General features: G+C 40.4%; 1 protein-coding gene across 2 annotated transcripts in view; it reads right to left on the bottom strand.

Annotated features, from left to right (window-relative positions):
- Positions 1-19,667, bottom strand: part of COL11A1 (collagen type XI alpha 1 chain) — a 700,769-nt gene that overhangs the window by 347,921 nt on the left and 333,181 nt on the right. The window contains exons 8-11 of one of the 2 annotated variants that reach the window (XM_030205575.1): positions 17,762-17,815; positions 17,190-17,243; positions 16,341-16,394; positions 15,418-15,471 (exon numbers count right to left, since the gene is read on the bottom strand). The exons of the other annotated variant lie outside the window; for it this stretch is intronic. Coding sequence (XP_030061435.1) covers positions 15,418-15,471; positions 16,341-16,394; positions 17,190-17,243; positions 17,762-17,815 — 216 coding nt within the window. The remainder of the gene's footprint in view (positions 1-15,417; positions 15,472-16,340; positions 16,395-17,189; positions 17,244-17,761; positions 17,816-19,667) is intronic. 2 annotated transcript variants of the gene reach the window in all.

Here is a 19,667-nt window from a genome sequence, read left to right as displayed (position 1 = left end):
AACAAAGCAAAGACTTTTTATATCAAATAAATGCTAACCTGGAGTTTCAACATTGATAATGAGTACAATTGAATGCATCCTGCCGCAACCGTCCTCTTTATGGGCAGGATTTTTGTTATTTCAAATAATTAGAACAGTTAAAACCCCTGAAACTGCTATACACTAAGAAGTCCAATAATGATACGCTCTCCCCATTACAAAAACTTTGCCAAATTGCAAATACTTTGCACAATGACTTTGCATGTATAGAATCTGTAATATCTGAAGAAAAATCCTCTATCAGTCACCAATATGCAACAAAACAAATATTCAAAAATGTCTGCAAAAGACCAGCCTGTGGTTCATAGGACCAGGTTAAAAATTTATGTACTCTTATCAACTGTTGGTGGGGGGGGGGGGGGGGGGCGGGGGGAATTAGAAAGAATTGATGGGGTGGGGATTATCCAGAATGCCCCAACCCAAATCCTCCCAGTTTCTCCCTTCTCACTCTTCCATCACCTCAAAGATCTCTTGAGAACCAGACATTCAGTTTTGGATGGGCTTGACCAAACTTGGTGTGAGCATTCCTCCCACCCCACCCCCATCCCACAAGAAATCCAATGTCTCTTAACTCCACCCCCCCCCCCCCCCCATGTACCTTTTAAACACTTCAGTTCTTCTCTGGCAGTAAGCAGCGACTGATACATGCTGCCGCACCAGGCCCATAGTCTTCCCTCTGATGCAACTTCTTATTTCCACATAAGCAGATCCACATTAGAGGGAAGGCTCTGGAACTGGTGCAACAGTTTGTTATTAGTTGGTGTTCACTGCTGGCAAAGAACGGAAGTGTTTAAATGGTACATGGGAGGGGAGGGAATTTGAGAGATGACGTATTGCCAGATAAAAAGGGAAGCAGGGGTAGAGAGACACTGGATAGCCTGCAGGGGAAGGGAGGGAGAGATGCCAGGAGTCTCCAGATGGGGGGGGGGGGGGAGGCTTGGAGATCCCTTCCAGCCATATCACAAGTGTGCCGCTGCTGGATAGGTCTTTGCACCACCACTTGAGACATTGGCACCAGTTTTGTGGTTGCTATGGGTGTTTCAGTACCCCTCTCCCCCCAGTATTTTTTCATGTGCTCCTCTGGGGCAGGAACTGAGAACTCCTTACTGCACAGCTGCAGGGAAAGGCAGGAAGGAAAACTGATTGTCCTAGGCTACTTCTCCTGTCCCGCTCTGCAGTCTATTGGCTAACTAAAGAACATCTGAACAATGGACTGTAGGAAGAATAGAGAGCTGCTGCAGTGAAGGAGAGACGCTTCCTGCCCTTGGTCTGCCATACTGGGAGCAGAAGTGCTGGGAGCTGTAATACTGCAGTGGGAGTGTGGGAGAGGATCTGAAAGAAAGAATCCTGACTGAGAGAGGAGGAAAAAAACGGAGGGAAAGAGAATAGAGAGGAAGGCTCGTAGTGAGGAAAGCAGGTTAAAAGAAGAGAGATAGACTATTAAAGGAAACTAAAAGCTGAGAGAAGGGAATGCAAGCTAGAATAAAAGAAGTGTGTGAAAGCTGACTTGCCATGGGAGAATCCAAAATGGCTGCTATAAACGCACTATCACACCACCTTTCTTGGAGGGGTGCTTTTTTGTTTTATTCTAGTTTGGAAAATTCACTTCTATGGCAAAGAGGAAGGAAAATTTTCCCTCTACAATTGTGGAAACTTGTCAGACTTCAATTCTCCCTTTCTGTGAGGAAAATGTAAGTATAATAGAACTTTCTTCTACCATGGTAGATCTCATTCAGCCATCCAAGACTTTCAGAAGAGTTTACAATACTGCTTGGATCTCGTCTGAATATGCATAGAAATCTTCTGTCAGGATTTTTTTGTCCATATCGGAATTGGATGATGATATGCTTGTGGCATTAGAAGATCTCGGCTGGTCTTTCTACATAGATGTTGGAATTGGCACCTCTAGTGCAGCTGGTGTGCCACGGATGGATCGCTGGCAGGGCCCAGAGGCAATCATTTTGAATGCAGTGGGTTCTGGAGTCTTGAAACCACAGAAAACCAAAGAGATTCATATTCAAAACTCTTTGAGTACTCCACAGTCTTTAGAAATGGCTTCTTCTAATATGTCAGATATCATTCAAATGTAGCAAATTTCTTCTTCTGCAGTTAATCAGATTTGGAGAATTTGGTGCTCATTTTCAAAGCAGATTGATACCTCAAAATGCCTAAAAAGTGTCCATCTGCTAAAAAGGCCCCTTTTAAAATTGGTTTTCTGGTGATTTCTTTAAGTGATTTTTCGTATTACTGTGTGTTCTCCATGCAGCTGTCAATTACCTGTAATTTTGGGAAACATTGGCTTTTTAAGATGGCTGCTGTGCCAGTATTTCCTATACACAGAACAGATTGCTAGTTCAGTGCAACAGCTTTTCCTGCTGTTGACACTCCTTACGCATGCTCAGTTCGCGCATGAACTGAGCATGTGTGAGAAGTGCCGATGGCAGCATGGCAGGAAGGGAGGCCACTAACTTCTTCCCTACTGGAGAAGTTCTGCCAATGGATCTCATCAGCTGGGGGGCACTGAGCATTCCCGCCAGCAAAGGTAAGGGATGCGGCGGGAGGGGGGGAGAGAGGGGCTTGGAATGATGTTAGGTGGCATAAATTTTTCCCAAGCAGGTTATGCAGTGGAGAGGGGCCCCTGGAAGGGGGAGGCCCACTTATAGCCATTCCCATATTGACTGGGGCATTTACCATTTACCCCCTACTATGGGGACCCATTTGATATTTTGTTGCGAGACCCTTATTCTGAAGTTCTACCACTGATTGAAGTATGACACCTTCAAATTTTGATAGCTCATTACAATAGTCTACATTGGCTATGCCTGAATTTGGGCCTGATGCCACTGTGCAGAAGATTTGTGTTTGACTTTCTTGTCTAATGAGGTTGACAGGGAAGTGCCGTGGAAGTGGCACACATATGGTCAAAAAAAGAGAGAAAACATCTGAAGCTACTGTGGTGTCTGTTGCTACTTTTAGAGCACTGCAGAAGGTTAAGAGGAGAGGTCCCTTTCAACACTAGAGGCTACCATGGACACCTATAAACTCAACATTTAACATGCTGTTAACATAATGTTTTTGCAGCTAATTAACAGCTAATGAGAATGGGTCAGACGATGGGCAGAAACAGGGCAGAGACTGGTGGGGTAGTATAAAGAGCATACGTGTCTATCAGGCTTATTTTCGAAAGAGAAGGGCGCCCATCTTTCAACACAAATCGGGAGATGGAGGTCCTTCTCCCAGGGTCGCCCAAATCGGCATAATCAAAAGCCGATTTTGGGCATCCTCAACTGCTTTCCGTCGCGGGGACGACCAATGTTCATGGAAGCATACCGAAGGCAGGACTGGGCCATGCTTAACACATGGGCATCCTCGGCCAATAATGGAAAAAAGAAGGGCATCCCTGACGAGCACTTGCCCGACTTTACTTGGGCCATTTTTTCTTGTGACCAAGCCTCGAAAAGGTGCCCGAACTGACCACTGGAGGGAATCGGGGATGACCTCCCCTTACTCCCCCAGTGGTAACTAACCCCCTCCCACCCTAAAAATAAAAATATTTTTTGCCAGTCTCAAATGTCATACCCAGATCCCTGACAGCAATATGCAGGTCCCTGCAGCAGTTTTAGTGGGTACTGCAGTGCACTTCAGACAGGTGACCCAGGCCCATACCCCCCTACCTGTTACATTTGTGGAGGAAACAGTGAGCTCTCCAAAGCCCACCACAAACCCACTGTACCCACATGTAGATGTCCCCTTCACCCATAAGGGCTATGGTAGTGTTGTATAGTTGTGGGGAGTGGGTTTTGGGGGGGCTCAGCATCCAAGGTAAGGGAGCTATGCACTTGGGAGCAATTTGTGAAGTCCACTGCAGTGCCCCCTAGGGTGCCCGGTTGGTGTCCTGGCATGTCAGGGGGATCAGTGCACTATGAATGCTAGCTCCTCCCATGACCAAATGGCTTGGATTTGGTCATTTCTGAGATGGGCGTCCTGGGTTTCCATTATAGCTGAAAACCGAGGACGACCATCTCTAAGGTCGACCTAAATGTTGAGGTTTGGGCGTCCCCGACCGTATTATCGAAATGAAAGATGGGCGCCCATCTTGTTTCGATAATACAGGTTTCCCCGCCCCTTCACGGGGACATCCTGCAAGTATGTCCTCAGCAAAACTTGGGCTCCCCGTTCGATTATGCCCCTCTATGTGTGTGTGTGTATATATTTGTATATGTATATATGTCTATGTACGTATGCATGTGGGTTGGTATAAAGAGCATACATGTCTATGTGTGTGTGTGTGTGTGTATGTGTGTGTGTGTGTGTGTACATTTGTGTGTGTATGTATGTATATCTATGTATGTATGCATGTGAGTGTGGGTTTTTTGTATTGCTGTATGTATGAATGTCTATGTGTGTGTGTATGTTTGTGCATGTATGTGTATGCATGAATTTCTATGTGTGTGTGTGTGTGTGTGTGTACAAATATGTCTGGGGAGGGAAGGCCTCATTTAAACTGCAGTTATCGAAACTGTGAACATCTGGCTTTAGGTAAAAGTGGCCGCAAGATAACAAATTGGGAAAAGAAATGTCTTGTTAAATGAGGTGTAAGAAGTGTTGCAGGACCTTGGCCCTATCCTTACCTCTGACACTATGGCTCCTTTTCTTTGTAACATTCTTTAAAAACTGCATTCTTCAGAACGCAGAAAATGTTCCATCAATTAGTGGTTAGACATTTGATACTGGTATAGGCTTTAGATACAGTAGTTTAATTGACACTGCGTGCTCTGGCTATTTGAAGTTCCACCGTTGCATGGAAACATAGAATAAGCCGGCAGATAAACAGACTGATGGACTAAAATAGGAAAAGCCTTGCTCAAAAGAATTTAGAGCCTATTTCTTAAACTGTTAGGTGTTTAGCACAGGTTTTAATGTGTGCTAACAGTGTTCCAAAACCAGTTAGCATGCTGCATGAATGATGCACATAAAAAGGCAGTTCTCTATCTGTACAAATGCAAAACAGGAGATCAAAACCCTATGCCAAAAAGCAGCCCGAGCCCTTTGGAGTAGAGGCGGACCTATGGGTTCCCACAAACTGAAGGACTAAAGGTGGTGTACAGAAAGGCTTTATTAGAGAAACAAATCACACATTTGGTTAAAAAATCCAAAGTGACTGTTCGCCAGGACTTCATTATGACTTTTCCTGGTGAACAGTCACTTTGGAGTTTTTAACTTCAAATGTACGATTTGTTTCTCTAATAAAAACTTGCAGTTTGTGGGAACCCATAGGTCCATCCCGATCCAAAGAACTTGCAATTCTCTAACTACACCAATTAACACCATTTCTGCACCCAAATACACTATGCATTATTCTATAAGGTAGCATGTTAGTGCTTTGGTGAGCAAGTATGAGAGGGTAAAGAAGACAGCGAGGCAAATGATGGTTGGCAGAAGATCTTTACTGGATAACAATAATAAGACATGGATCGCATTTCGGTACTAAAGCCTGCATCAGGGGTCTGAGGTTGCAGTTATACACTATATTTTCTGTGTCATATAAACATAAATTATGAACAATAAAGTTTAAAAAAACTGTTAAGGACGTAGAATGTGACGGGAGCAGATGTTAGAAGTGAGTGATAGATTGTCCTTAACTTAGAATAGAAAAAAGCCTGACCTGAGTGTACCCAAATTCACTCACTGTTGGGATAGTGGCAGAATATTGCTGTTATACAGTGCTGACTGCAAACTCCAGATATTTAGCGGCAACCACTAACCCCAAAATTCTCTAAATGGCACTCAGAATTCCATGTGCACCCAAAATTGCATGCACAATTTAATTGGATAGCATCCAGTTAGTGTTGGGCACTAATAATTACTGGTGCTAACTGGCAACAATTTGAATTTACACATGCATCATCCTACTTGATATTCTATAAAGGTGTGCACATACATTTTTAAATATGGATCAGAAAAGAGGGCATGGCATGGGCAGGTCAGGGACATTCCTAGAATTTGTGTGCCGTGTTATAGAATACTCTGCATTTAAATCACCTCAATAGATCTATGTGGGGACTGTATATCAAAATCATACAGTTATGTCCCAAACAATATTGTATATTCAGCAGGAAATCATTTCAAACTCATATTTAAATATATCCAGCAAATATTTCTCAGAGTTTTATAGATATACTTATAGGGATTATCAGATTTCTATGCATTACGCAGCCATCCGAACAATAATGTTCTATCGTTTTTTCTTTTCAACGAAATGGCGCGGTGCAAATCCTCATAGAATCCCACTATTTTCACTCAAATATTTTAATTAGTTTCATCCAAAAAGAGTTTTCTCAAAATTTCTTAAAGATTGCAACTTATCTTTAATGGCAGCAGCATAAAGTTATCAGGAACCTCCGCCGACATGGCCAAGTTTCGCTGTACGCTTTATCAAGGAGGAGGCTCACTGCAAACCATCAACATAAATAAAGATAGAGATTAGACTATATTTATAAAGGGATTCTATAAAATCTTAAACTTTAAAATAAGTAAAGTATAATGTTTACCGTTGTAGCTTTCATAACGTTCCTGCATCAACAAAATGGCCGCGGCATCTAGGCACACGCCTCCCTCTTAAATAGGCTACAGCTGATCACAGAGAGGAACTCCAGGATTGGATAGACACCCAACAGCAGCAACCAATCAAATTAGATCAGTGACCACCAATCTATCTCAGAATTCAAACCGTCAGGATACAAAGATTTAAGTTGAAAAATCCATCTTTGCTCTTTAAAATTTAATAGTTGACCAATATTACCACCCTCCCATCCCGCACAAATGTGATCAATAATTCTCCATTTGAGGTCTGTAAACGAATGATGAAATTCTAACCAATGTTGAACTAAAGGTGCTGAAAGCACTTGATGCTTTATACGAGACTTATGTTCATTCAGACGCACCTTAATAGGTCTGCTAGATCTCCCTACATATATCTTATGGCAGGGACAAATAATAACATATATCACATTATTCGTTAAACAGTTAGTGTTTGATCTAGCATAAATCGGTCGAGACTCATCTGAATGTCGCCAAAGTACACCTTCAATAGTGGTAGCACACCACTGGCATGCTCCACATTTTGAATGGCCTACAATAGAGGAGTTAGTACATTCATAATCCAGTCTTTTATATGATAATAACTCTCCTAAGGTTTTACTACGTTTGTAAGCCCCAATCGGATGATGTGAAAAACAGTCATATATCTGTAACACCTGCCAGTGTTGATGAATACTTTTTAAAATATTAGAACTCAATGGAGAGTAAGGGAGAGTTTTTTCAAAAACAATTTTTTATACAAAAATCAGGTATAGCAATGGGAGCCACGTTGGCTCCTTCTGTGGCAACGCTATATCTAGCCAAATTTGAGGAGCAGATGATTTATACATTACAGGAATTCAATAATATCTCTTATTGGAAACGTTATTTGGATGATATTTTTTTCATTTGGGAAGGTTCAGAGACATCTTTGTTACATTTTATGGATATATTGAACTCTTTACAGAATAATTTGAAGTTTACATTTCACTATCATCATCAAAGTTTGGAATTTTTGGATGTTTGGATTTTTAAAACATCCAATCAAATACATACTACTGTGTTTCAGAAACCTACCTCTCGAAATACCTTGCTACATTTTTCTAGTTTTCATCCTTATCATCTTAAAACTAGTTTACCTATAAGTCAATTTTTAAGAATCAGGAGAATATGCTCTGAATTGGGGACTTTTGAGGATCAAGCTAGAAAATTGATAAAGAAATTTATAGATAGAGGTTATCCAAAATCAGTGGTTAGAAAAGCTTATTTGCGAGCAAAATTCTCCAATAGGGACCTACTGTTACAATATCGTGCTATTGATTCAGAGGATAAACTTACTGTTGTTCTCCCTTACTCTCCATTGAGTTCTAATATTTTAAAAAGTATTCATCAACACTGGCAGGTGTTACAGATATATGACTGTTTTTCACATCATCCGATTGGGGCTTACAAACGTAGTAAAACCTTAGGAGAGTTATTATCATATAAAAGACTGGATTATGAATGTACTAACTCCTCTATTGTAGGCCATTCAAAATGTGGAGCATGCCAGTGGTGTGCTACCACTATTGAAGGTGTACTTTGGCGACATTCAGATGAGTCTCGACCGATTTATGCTAGATCAAACACTAACTGTTTAACGAATAATGTGATATATGTTATTATTTGTCCCTGCCATAAGATATATGTAGGGAGATCTAGCAGACCTATTAAGGTGCGTCTGAATGAACATAAGTCTCGTATAAAGCATCAAGTGCTTTCAGCACCTTTAGTTCAACATTGGTTAGAATTTCATCATTCGTTTACAGACCTCAAATGGAGAATTATTGATCACATTTGTGCGGGATGGGAGGGTGGTAATATTGGTCAACTATTAAATTTTAAAGAGCAAAGATGGATTTTTCAACTTAAATCTTTGTATCCTGACGGTTTGAATTCTGAGATAGATTGGTGGTCACTGATCTAATTTGATTGGTTGCTGCTGTTGGGTGTCTATCCAATCCTGGAGTTCCTCTCTGTGATCAGCTGTAGCCTATTTAAGAGGGAGGCGTGTGCCTAGATGCCGCGGCCATTTTGTTGATGCAGGAACGTTATGAAAGCTACAACGGTAAACATTATACTTTACTTATTTTAAAGTTTAAGATTTTATAGAATCCCTTTATAAATATAGTCTAATCTCTATCTTTATTTATGTTGATGGTTTGCAGTGAGCCTCCTCCTTGATAAAGCGTACAGCGAAACTTGGCCATGTCGGCGGAGGTTCCTGATAACTTTATGCTGCTGCCATTAAAGATAAGTTGCAATCTTTAAGAAATTTTGAGAAAACTCTTTTTGGATGAAACTAATTAAAATATTTGAGTGAAAATAGTGGGATTCTATGAGGATTTGCACCGCGCCATTTCGTTGAAAAGAAAAAACGATAGAACATTATTGTTCGGATGGCTGCGTAATGCATAGAAATCTGATAATCCCTATAAGTATATCTATAAAACTCTGAGAAATATTTGCTGGATATATTTAAATATGAGTTTGAAATGATTTCCTGCTGAATATACAATATTGTTTGGGACATAACTGTATGATTGTGTTATAGAATACGGCACATCTGTGCCTAATTTAAGTGCAAGGATTTACATCAGGTTTTAGCTGGTGTAAATCCTCACGCCGGACTCTGGTGCTAAGTCTATTCTATAAACGGTGCCCAACTCAAGAGTGCTGTTTATAGAATAGCACTTAGAGCTAATTTTTTGGCACCTAAATTTGGGCATTAATTATTGAATTTAGCCCTAACTGGATACTGCTAATGAACATCTAGAATTTTTTTACTCATGGTGACAAATGTCTAAAAGAACACCGACTGTTGCAGGCTCTGTGTTACAAAAAAATTACACAAAACACTTTTTATTGATAAGAGCTAAGGACTTGACATGGTACAGTGTTTCGGCTAAAAATGCCTGCCTCAGGAATCTTGTGCTGAAGTAATGATGTAAATGATAGTTGCTGAAGGTTCAATGTGCCAAAGTGGGAAAGAATCAGCTGGTCTTTATAAAGACTTTTAGGAAGTCCAAACAGTCAGCAACACAGCTTTTCTAGAGTCGAATGTGCACTTGATTGGACTTCCTAAAAGTTTTTTTAATTCTTTGCCACTTTTGTCACATTTTACCATCAGCATCTAAAATTTACATCATTACTTGAACACAAGATTCCTGAGACAGGCACAGTTAGCCGAAACACGGTGCCATGTCGAGTCCTTAGCTCTTATCAAGAAAGAGTGTTTTGTGTGGCTTTTGTGTGTTCCTTGGTTTGTCTGTGAAGAGCCATCATCCGTTTCCCACTCCTCTCTTCTCCTGCTTTGTTGTGGGATTTTGGCGTTCATCCATTTCTGTGATTTTTTCAGTTACTGTTTGTATCCTATACGGATAATTCTCTACAGGTCGTCTAAGCTTAGGTGCCAGGATGCTGCACACTAAGTGCGATTTCATCACCGGCAATTATGCATGTAATTGCCATTACAGAATACTACTGTAAGTCCACAGTTACATGCCTAACTTTAGGTGCAAGCACTTACGCTAGCTCAACATCTGTTATAAATATTTGTGCCTAAATGCAGGCAGTTAGACACAGTACTGCTAGTGTTCTATAACATGTGTGCATAAGTGTTGTACATACCCCAACCCGCTCATTCCCCTCCTACGTCCATACCCTCTCGCTGTTAAGTGCTATGTATTTTGTACACTGAATTTCTAGAATCCTGACTGAGGGCAGTTACGTGCATAACTGCTAATTAGTGCCAATTAGCACCAATACACAATTGAAATAAATATAAACATAATTAACATAATTTATAACCAATAATTGGTTGTTAACATCAGCAGCTATTTATTAAGGGCTCCTCTTAAGCTTTACCACGTGCTTACTGCAGCTATGAAATTTTGAATGTACGAGTGCAGACCACACGCTAAAAATAATTTTTTAAAATTTTTCTGGGAGGGGTGATGTCTGGGGGTGGAGAGTGGTTGTTTCTATGCTAATCTATTAGCGCATCAACATTGTTGCATGCTAACTGATTAGAATGGGATTAGCCTATGAGCCCTTACCACCTACAAAATAGGTGACAATAAGGGCTCACATGCTAATAGCAACATTAGCTTGTTGCCATTCATTTTCAAAATGGAAAATCACCCATTTTCTGGCTGCGGTAAAATGGCTTTAGCGTGCTAGAAAGACCCATGTACGGGCATCCTAAGGCCACTTTCTACTGTAGCTTTGTAAAAGGACCCCTAAATTAAGTTTCACACATCGCTGATACTATTCTACAATGTACATATGCAACATTGCATGGTAAAGGGGGGGGGGGATTCATCAAGCTGCGTTGTTCCTGCAGCCTGGGAGCTTTGGGCAACAAAACAGTGGCCTGATACTCCTGGGCAACTAGTTTAGGGTCCCCCCCAGACTTCTGCCCCCCCCCCACTCAAGCACCCCCTATCTAAGCACCACCCTAGATTTGAAGCCCCCCACTCCCCCTCCCCCACCTGAAAGTTTGTATTGGTGGTCCAGGGTGGGGGTCATCTGGAATTTGGGGGTCCTTCAGGGGCCATGGGGCATATCAGGCAGGAACAATGCTCATTTATTCTTGCCCTGTCCAGTGCCGCCTTCAAAACGGTACCCCTAGCTGTATTATTTTGAACATGGTGCCCCTAGCGGTGGTCTTGTAGTACTACTCCTAGGGGGTCATATTTCATATATTTGCATATTTTACATCTTATTCCAAAACTAACCCACAGTGACTTAAATATTACTGTGGTATTTTTAGAAAAGTGAAGTTAGAGCTGTTTAAATTGCTTTAAGGCCAATTAACGTGACTTAAAGACCTAACACCGCTTGATGAATCCTCTCCTAAGTGTAAAGCTGTGTGCTGCAGGTTTATAGAATTAAGGGGCCAGTGTCTAAATACAATTCTGATCATCTATAGGTGGCAGATACCAACATGCATGTTCTTTTCTTTACATGAATAAAAAAACTTTCCCTGACTTGCTATTAGTAGGATTCTGTTATAATTATATGTTAAAGAACTGCCTACAAAGTGTTTTCTCCTCTTTAATCTTTAATTTTTACAAACTAAAATATCTATGTTCCCAGTAGATTCAATTTTCTTTAATTTATTTTACATTAAGAAACATATGATGGTATTTCTAAATAAGAACAGCTACCCTAAGGAAGCTTGTAACTACAAAACAGATGGGCAGCTCTAATGTTGCCTGACAGCAAGGAGAGCAGGCTGGTTTTTTGTGTGTCTCAAACCATCTAATGAGGTGAACAGAAGGGTATGTGACATGAATTATAAGTAGTTTAATAATGGCACCCTCTGCTGGCCACTAGACGCATCTGCATACTTTTCAACTGGGGTGCCCTCATGGTGATTTTTTAACAAGGACAAAACTACTGCTCTATATCATTGATTTGCTACAAAGAGTAGACTTCTACAGCAAATTAATAGAATATTACACTAATATCGCACAGTGGGGTCCTTTTACTAAGGTGTGCTGAAAAATGGCTTACGGTAGTATAGACATGTGTTTTGGGTGCACGCAGAATTATTTTTTAGCGCACCTACAAAAAAATGTCTTTTTTTGCCGAAAATGGACGTGCGGCAAAATGAAAATTGTCGCACGTCCATTTTGGGTCTGAAACTACTGCCAGACAGTGACCTAGTGGTAAAGAATCTGGGTGGTAATGACCTACACGTGTCAAATGCCACTTGGTGCGCATCCATTACGCATGCCCAAAAATAAAAACAGATTTTTCAAACGCGCGCATATCGGATGTGCACCAAAAATGAAATTACCGCAAGAGCCACACAGTAGTCGGGCGGTAACTCCATTTTGGCACGAGTTGGATGTGCATAGACGCTTATACAGATTAGTAAAAGGGCTCCAGTGTATGCAGGGTGACACCAAGATTGGCAATGAACAAGCATGAGCTTCTGAATCAAGGAGTAAAAGAGAATTGTTTGTCTTAGAAGACAGTGAAGGTCACATAGGGGTCCTTTTACAAAGCTGCAGTAAAACATGACCTGCAGTAGTGTGGGTATGTCTTTTTGGCACGCGCTGGGCCACTTTTTACCGCAGCTGGGAAAATGACATTTTTCAATGGGCTGGGAAATGGACATGCACAAAAATTAAAACCAGCAAGCGCCTATTTACAGCCTGAGCCCTTACCGCCAGCCATTGACCTAGTGGTAAGTGCTCACGCGCTACCCACCATGTTGGTGCATGCATGGTTACCGTGCGGGTAGTGCCAACATGACCACACTGCAGATTACCACCAAGAAAGCCCCACAGGATTCAACACATGCCAAACTCAAAATTACTTCTGGGTGCATGCGATACCCCAGCAGTAGTGCTGATTTTGTGCACGCTACCAATGCGTTAGCTCTCCTGCATCTTTGTAAAATGGCCCCATAATGAACTATGCAGCGTTGCACACCCTAGCATGTTTCACACACTATTTAGATCAACTTAATTTCTAACACTTTTTTGTAATCATATGTAATCCGTAAAGTGGAATATAAATGTACATGATAAATGAAATTAAACACCAGACTGGTTTATAATTGAAAATAGCATCAAAGAAGAAAAAATAAAGGTGCAATGATTTCTTTAAAAAGTGAGGCAGCTAGAAAACTAACATATAGAAGTTAGCAATGAGAAATTGCACCAAAAAAATAAAATTAAATAAATAATCATATCATGTTTTTGTCAAAATTGCCCCAGAAAGGCAATTTTGCATGGTAACAGTTAATGAGATGCTTTGCATGATTTCTCATTGCAACAACCCATTAACTATAGATCTGACCAATATTTTTTGTGCAGAACTCTACCTAGAAAATGTTATTCCCTATTAAAACAAAAACAGCAAATGACACTTTGCAAGCTAAAATACCAAACAGTGGGCTCCTTTTACAAAGCCGCACTAGTGATTCCAGTGCAGCATATTGTGATGAAGCCTATTCGAACAAAGAACAAAGTAGATGTGAAAAAAATCAATTTCCAGGATTTTAATGCACAAATATAACCAGAGACTGACATGGTCACCTTTCACCAATGAGGCTGTATCAGGGGCAGCTAAAGGGGAATAAAGTCACACTTGCTTCCCTCTAACAGAATGCAAGGAGTCAGCTGATTGTGCTTCAAGTCTCACCAAACAATCAGCTGACTCCTTCACTTTTGCTAGAGGGAAGCAAGTGTGTCCTAGAAATTATTTTTACCATATCTGCTTTGTTCTTTGAATGATCTACTCTGTGGGTGTGGGTGTGGTGCTCATAGCTTGTAGATCCCTGCTTTTCATTGTTCAATGACATTTTTGCATGAACAGTTCATAAGAAGATGCAGGACAGGGGTCAATATGCAAAGCACAATGTGAGACTTGCTCACTGGCACCCACCCAGTTCAGCATCACCAAAGCTGGAAGCATTTTTTGAGCCCCACCATATTTGCACCCTGTGTGGCTGTACCCCCTCACACACTCCTTGGTACGGTGCTGATGGGCAAACATTTAGACCTGATATGTGATGTGCAGGATTTTCTTATCAAAAATTACACGTACATTTGAAAATACAGAGCTAAAAGTGCACATGCACATTTTGCTAATGTGGCAGTTCTCAAATTACCTCCTTAAATCAGGATTACCTGTGGAAAATTCAAAAGTTCCCCAATGTTCTGAGATCTTGCAATTGTGTAATCACAAGAGATTGTTTAAAAGTGGATGAGCTTTATGGATGCCCACTAACTTTACATATATGGACCTATGTGGTTCTGAATTTTCAGTTCTATGTATTCTACCAAAATGATATGAGGTATTTGCAGGTGTCATAAGTAATGCCATACTGGGAAAAGACCAAAGGTCCATCGAGCCCAGCATCCTGTCCCCAACAGCGGCCAATCCAGGTCAGGGGCACCTGGCAAGCTACCCAAACATACAAACATTTTATACATGTTATTCCCGAAATTTTGGATTTTTCGCATGTTATAAATGAATATATTATAATAATAATTAGGGAGTGCATGGGGCAAAGATTATCACTTTGTTTTTTGTTCGTTTGGCCTTTTTTCTCACAATTTTTAGACTTTTTGAGGTTCATTTCATTTAGTTTTTTAAATAAAAAAAATGTTAACACTCATTGAGGGGTTCTTTTGGTAAGCTGCAGGAAAAAGGGCCCTGTACTAGAGGCAGGGGTCGTTTATCCTGCATGCCAGGGCCCTTTTTACTGCAGCAGGTAAAAAGCCCCCAGACAAACATGGCTGTGCGGTAAGAGAACTCTTAACACATGGCCATAGGGCAGGGAGCCCTTACTGCCACCGGGCACCGCGTGATGCCTGATTACTGCCAAGTCACTGCCACGCAGGCCATTTCTGGGGGTTTTCATCTTCCCCCCAAAATGGCGCAGGCTCAGGGCAGATATACCACCAGTGGCCACATTGGGCTGGTGGTAGTCCCGATTTAGCGTTTGGTAAGCCCACGTTTGGTTAACCGACGCTTTGCAAAAGACCTCCTAAAAATGTTAAAGCACGCCAATCAGTTTAATACATGTTACTTTGAAAGTTAACATGCATTACATTGATTTAACACACACTAAATGCATATCCATTATAATAATAATTCTGATGCCGTATTACCCTTTTATAAGGCTTTATAGCTATCCTTTTTATATGAGAAAAAAACAGTCGTATGTATTGACATAAGTCTCTTGTAACAGGACTGCTGTGTTACTGTTACATAAACAAGCAGTTAAATTCTTACCCTATGGCCTTTATCACCAGGAAGACCAGGAAGACCATCAAAACCTCTATCACCCTGTAACAGAAAAATAAAGCATGAATATTATCCACTGTACCTCATTATTTGACCAATAGAGAAAGGGGTAGCCTTCTGCATAACCCATTATTCTAAGAACCACAATGACAAGGATTCAATTTCTACTTGCTTCACTTACACTTCTTGAGACCTTGTGGAAATCATTTAGAGGTAGTTGGGATCTTACACATATCAAAATGCTTGAAATATGTATAAATCCCAGATTTTGTGACACTGCTCACAAATATTCAGCAAAGTAGTAGGCTTTCATATGTAATCTGCTATGCAAAAAATGTACTAAAATTTTAAAGGGGAAATTTATTAATGCAGGCTATCGTTAAGACATATTATTTTACTGTTAATCCCAATTATTAGTAACTAGGTCTCACTGTATAAAATGAGACCTGTGCTAAAGTACCATGAGTTAGTGCTAAAATAACACATCTTAACAGTAGCCCTTGTTGATAATTACATCCTTTATTTAATGAGCTGCTGCAATGCAAAATAATACAAAGCAGCTTATTAACTCAGCATGCACTAAACCTGGTTGCAATTAGTGCCTCCTCTTGAGGAGGTGGTAAATGAATCTATGCAAGTGTGGGGTAAGTACCATGTGCTAATTACAGTATTCAGTCCATGCCCATTCTCTGCCCAGGAACTGTCCAGCATATGCCCCCTAATATGACATACAATTAAGAAGTGAATTAGTGTGTTCTGTCATGACACTGTGGTAACAGTTACTACACTTGTGTGGTAACAGTGCATGCTAATTCAAGTGTTAACTGCTTAACATGCTACTATCTCAAAAGGCCCCAGTGTTTATAAAACTACACCTGACTACTTTAATTCCAAATGATTCAACAACATACTTTTGACCCAGGTTCTCCTGGCATTCCTCTGGATCCATCAGCACCAGCGCGACCCTATAAAAACAAAACCAAAAAATCCCATGAAACTCTAGCACTATAACCATGATAATCAAGTAATTACCGTGGACAGTGTCAGGCAGACTTCTATGGTCTGTTCTGAAAATGGCAGACAAGTTAATATCGCATTTATATTATATGCTATGAGTGTTGGTATTATTTGTCTCTATGGGAAAGGGGAAGACATCTTAAGGTTGAAGTTAAAGAGTAAAATGTTCTTAATTAGCAATATGGTTGAATTGTTGGTTTAATCATTATTATAATGGAGGTGACCCTGCAGAGGAAAAAAAATAAACTCAGAAGAGAGCAGAAAACAAAAGCCCTATGCAAACTACAGCAAAGTAATCAGAGAGTAGGGATGAGTGAGGGCTTCGACACACAAAACCAAGAATAGATACAAAAGAATTTTTTTTTATCTACTGTTGGTACTTTGGAAATATAACTTGAATTTTTACTTTGGGACATGGTTTTGTGTGGAAGCCCTCGCTCATCCCTACTCTCTGATCACTTTGTGACACTGCTGAGGCCATAATAATAAAATCACTCTTCAGACTGTGGGCATGGTTTTATGATATTGTGACATTATACAGAACTGCCTATATGAGATAGGCGCGGTAAAGAAATTTTCATTTGCCTGGTTGTGATGTCAGTGTTTAATCATGAAGGAGTATAGCCTGTACAGAGTGGCAGGTGCGGCTCTGGCCGTATTGTTGGGCTCACTGGATGGACCATGCAAGTCTTTATCTACTGTCATTTACTGTGTTACTGTGTTACATTGTGTCTGTTACATACCCTTTTTCCAGGTTTTCCATTTGGACCAGCAGGACCTTGAATACCTCGAGGACCCTACATTCAAAGAAAATATTTGTGGGACTGAGTAAATGAATGGACTGTAAAGAAACATATTGGCAGTAATAAATAATAAAGGACCCCTTTTAACAAGCTGTAGTAAAAGGGGACCCTGTGGTAGCATCGGTGCTTGGATTTGCTGCATGCCAAGGCCCCTTTTACTGCAGCAGGTACAAGGCAAAAAAAAAAGGAAATGGCTGTGTGGTAACTGCATGCTTGCTGGGCGGACATTTTCGAGGGGATCCCTTACCACCACCTATTTAGGAGGCGGTAAGGGATCTCACGCTATCCCAGCAGTAACCGGGCAGTGTGCAGCGCTGTCCAATTACCGCCAGGTAAGCCCCCGGTGCAGAAAAACATTTCTGTCGCACCAGAAATAGAGTGGTAGGGGTAGCACTACTGTTGGCTCCCATGGTGGGCTGGTGATAGTACTGGATTGGCAGGCACCAATGCCATGGTAGCTCTACCACAATGTTGTAAAAGGCCCCCCAAATTTTTCTTATCGCATATTTTACCTGTGGTCCTGAGTCCCCACCTTCGCCTTTAGCACCAGGAGCACCAGGTCCGCCCTGTGCAGGAAATTCAGAAGACAAAATAAGGATCAATTGTCAAAATCCAAAATTGTAATTATATTTTTATGCACAATAATGATATTTATTTATATATTGTTTTTACACCAAATAGCCCAAGGTGGTTTGCAAAAGAGAGAAGAGCACAAATAGGACTAGATTCAGTAAATGGTGCTGAAAAAATGGCACCCAAAAAAATTGGCCAGGAGCGCTATTCTATAATTGGTACTCAAAATTGTGTGCCATTTACAAATTAGCGTTTAAAGCTGATTCCCATGCCAAATTTTAGTCGTCAGGATTTATGCCAACTAAAACCTGGTGTAAATTCTGGCGTGTAACTTTTCTATGTATCTGCCAAATTCTATAAAACCTCGCACAACTTGTAAGAATGCTCATGACCCACCCGTGGCCACGTCCCTTTTGGGTTGCATGCCATGAGTTTTGTGCACACAATCTTATAGAATAGCACACAGCGAGATGCACGCGCAAACTCCCAATTGAGGCAAATTAACACCAATAATTGATAGCATTCAATTATTGCCATTAAGTGGCTCATTAAGCAATTAATATGCACGGAAGGAGCATGGGCATGTCAGGGCATTCTGAAATTTTCATGCGTAGTTAACTTGGATGCCAGCATTTACACCAGGTTTCAGCAGATGTAAGTCTGGCACTCTATGTTAGGCATGAGATCCATGCTTAAGCGCTATTCAGTGAAGGGTGTGCACCCTTTACAAAAAAACATTAAAATGTTGATTTTTTTTCCAGTACCTAATTTGGGCACCATTTATAGAATCTGGCTCTATGTGTTAAATTGTGTGTGCAAGTTTATAGAATCAGGTGCATAGTCTAATGGACATCACCAATAGAGCGTAACAAAAAGTCAGGTCCTCACCAAGTTCCGAGTACGATGAGGTCACAATGAGACTTTAATTCAATAATAAGAGTAACACAAATCATGGCAACCTCAACGAACAGGCAGTCATCAATATTCCTTTTTAATGCCCAAAGTCTAGGATAACCAAATCCTAATCACTTGTAGAACACAGTAAAAAGCCAAGTCTTCAGGAATTTCCAAAATCTCAGAAAATCACATTCTAACCTTATCTTAACTAGAAGAGAGTTCCACAAACCAAGGGCAACCTCAGAAGATAGGCATTTACTAATTGACTTTTTCTTTACACTTGAGACCTGAGGTAACCTTACTTAATTAACATAAAAAGAATGGAGAAGAGGAATTCCTAGCTGAAGCAATAAGTAAAAAGCTAAAGTGTCAAGGGCAAAACCATAAGAATTATTTTTTTATGTCAAACAAAACAATTTGAATTCTATATGGGCTGCAATAGGCAACCGGTAAAGCTGGTGCAACAGGGGAATGACTATTTTATAACTCTATCAAATTTATTCTTAATAGCTATTGCGTTAATAGCAAATATTTTTGCCAATGTGTTTCCTTCAAGTCAATTCAGGGGAATGCAGGTGTTCTGCTTAGTGAGTTCTAAATACTAAGAAGCTCATTTTATATCAGCTGATGTAGTTCCAGTCTGGCGCGTTACCAGTGATTCTATGTTTCGTGGTGGAGTTCCCTGAAGAAGACATTTCGAAACGGGACCGTAGGAATCCAAACGAATGAATTTGTACGCAAACTGGGATATGTGTTGGCAGATGCCATTAAGATAAGATAAGATAAGTGCTTCTATGTATCTTATTTTTAAAGGAATTGAATAGAATAAAATATAAAAACACAAAAAGAAAATATTAAGAAAAAATACACATTTTTTCATGGAGGGTTTTTAGTCTATGATGACTTTTTGTGTGTGCAATAATAAGATTTGTTTATACATGTTCCTGT

Source organism: Microcaecilia unicolor, chromosome 6 (genome assembly GCF_901765095.1).
Source record: "Microcaecilia unicolor chromosome 6, aMicUni1.1, whole genome shotgun sequence".
Classification (NCBI taxonomy): Eukaryota; Metazoa; Chordata; class Amphibia; order Gymnophiona; family Siphonopidae; genus Microcaecilia; species Microcaecilia unicolor.
Note: the sequence above shows the minus strand (reverse complement) of the source record. Positions and strands in the feature narration are given on the sequence as shown.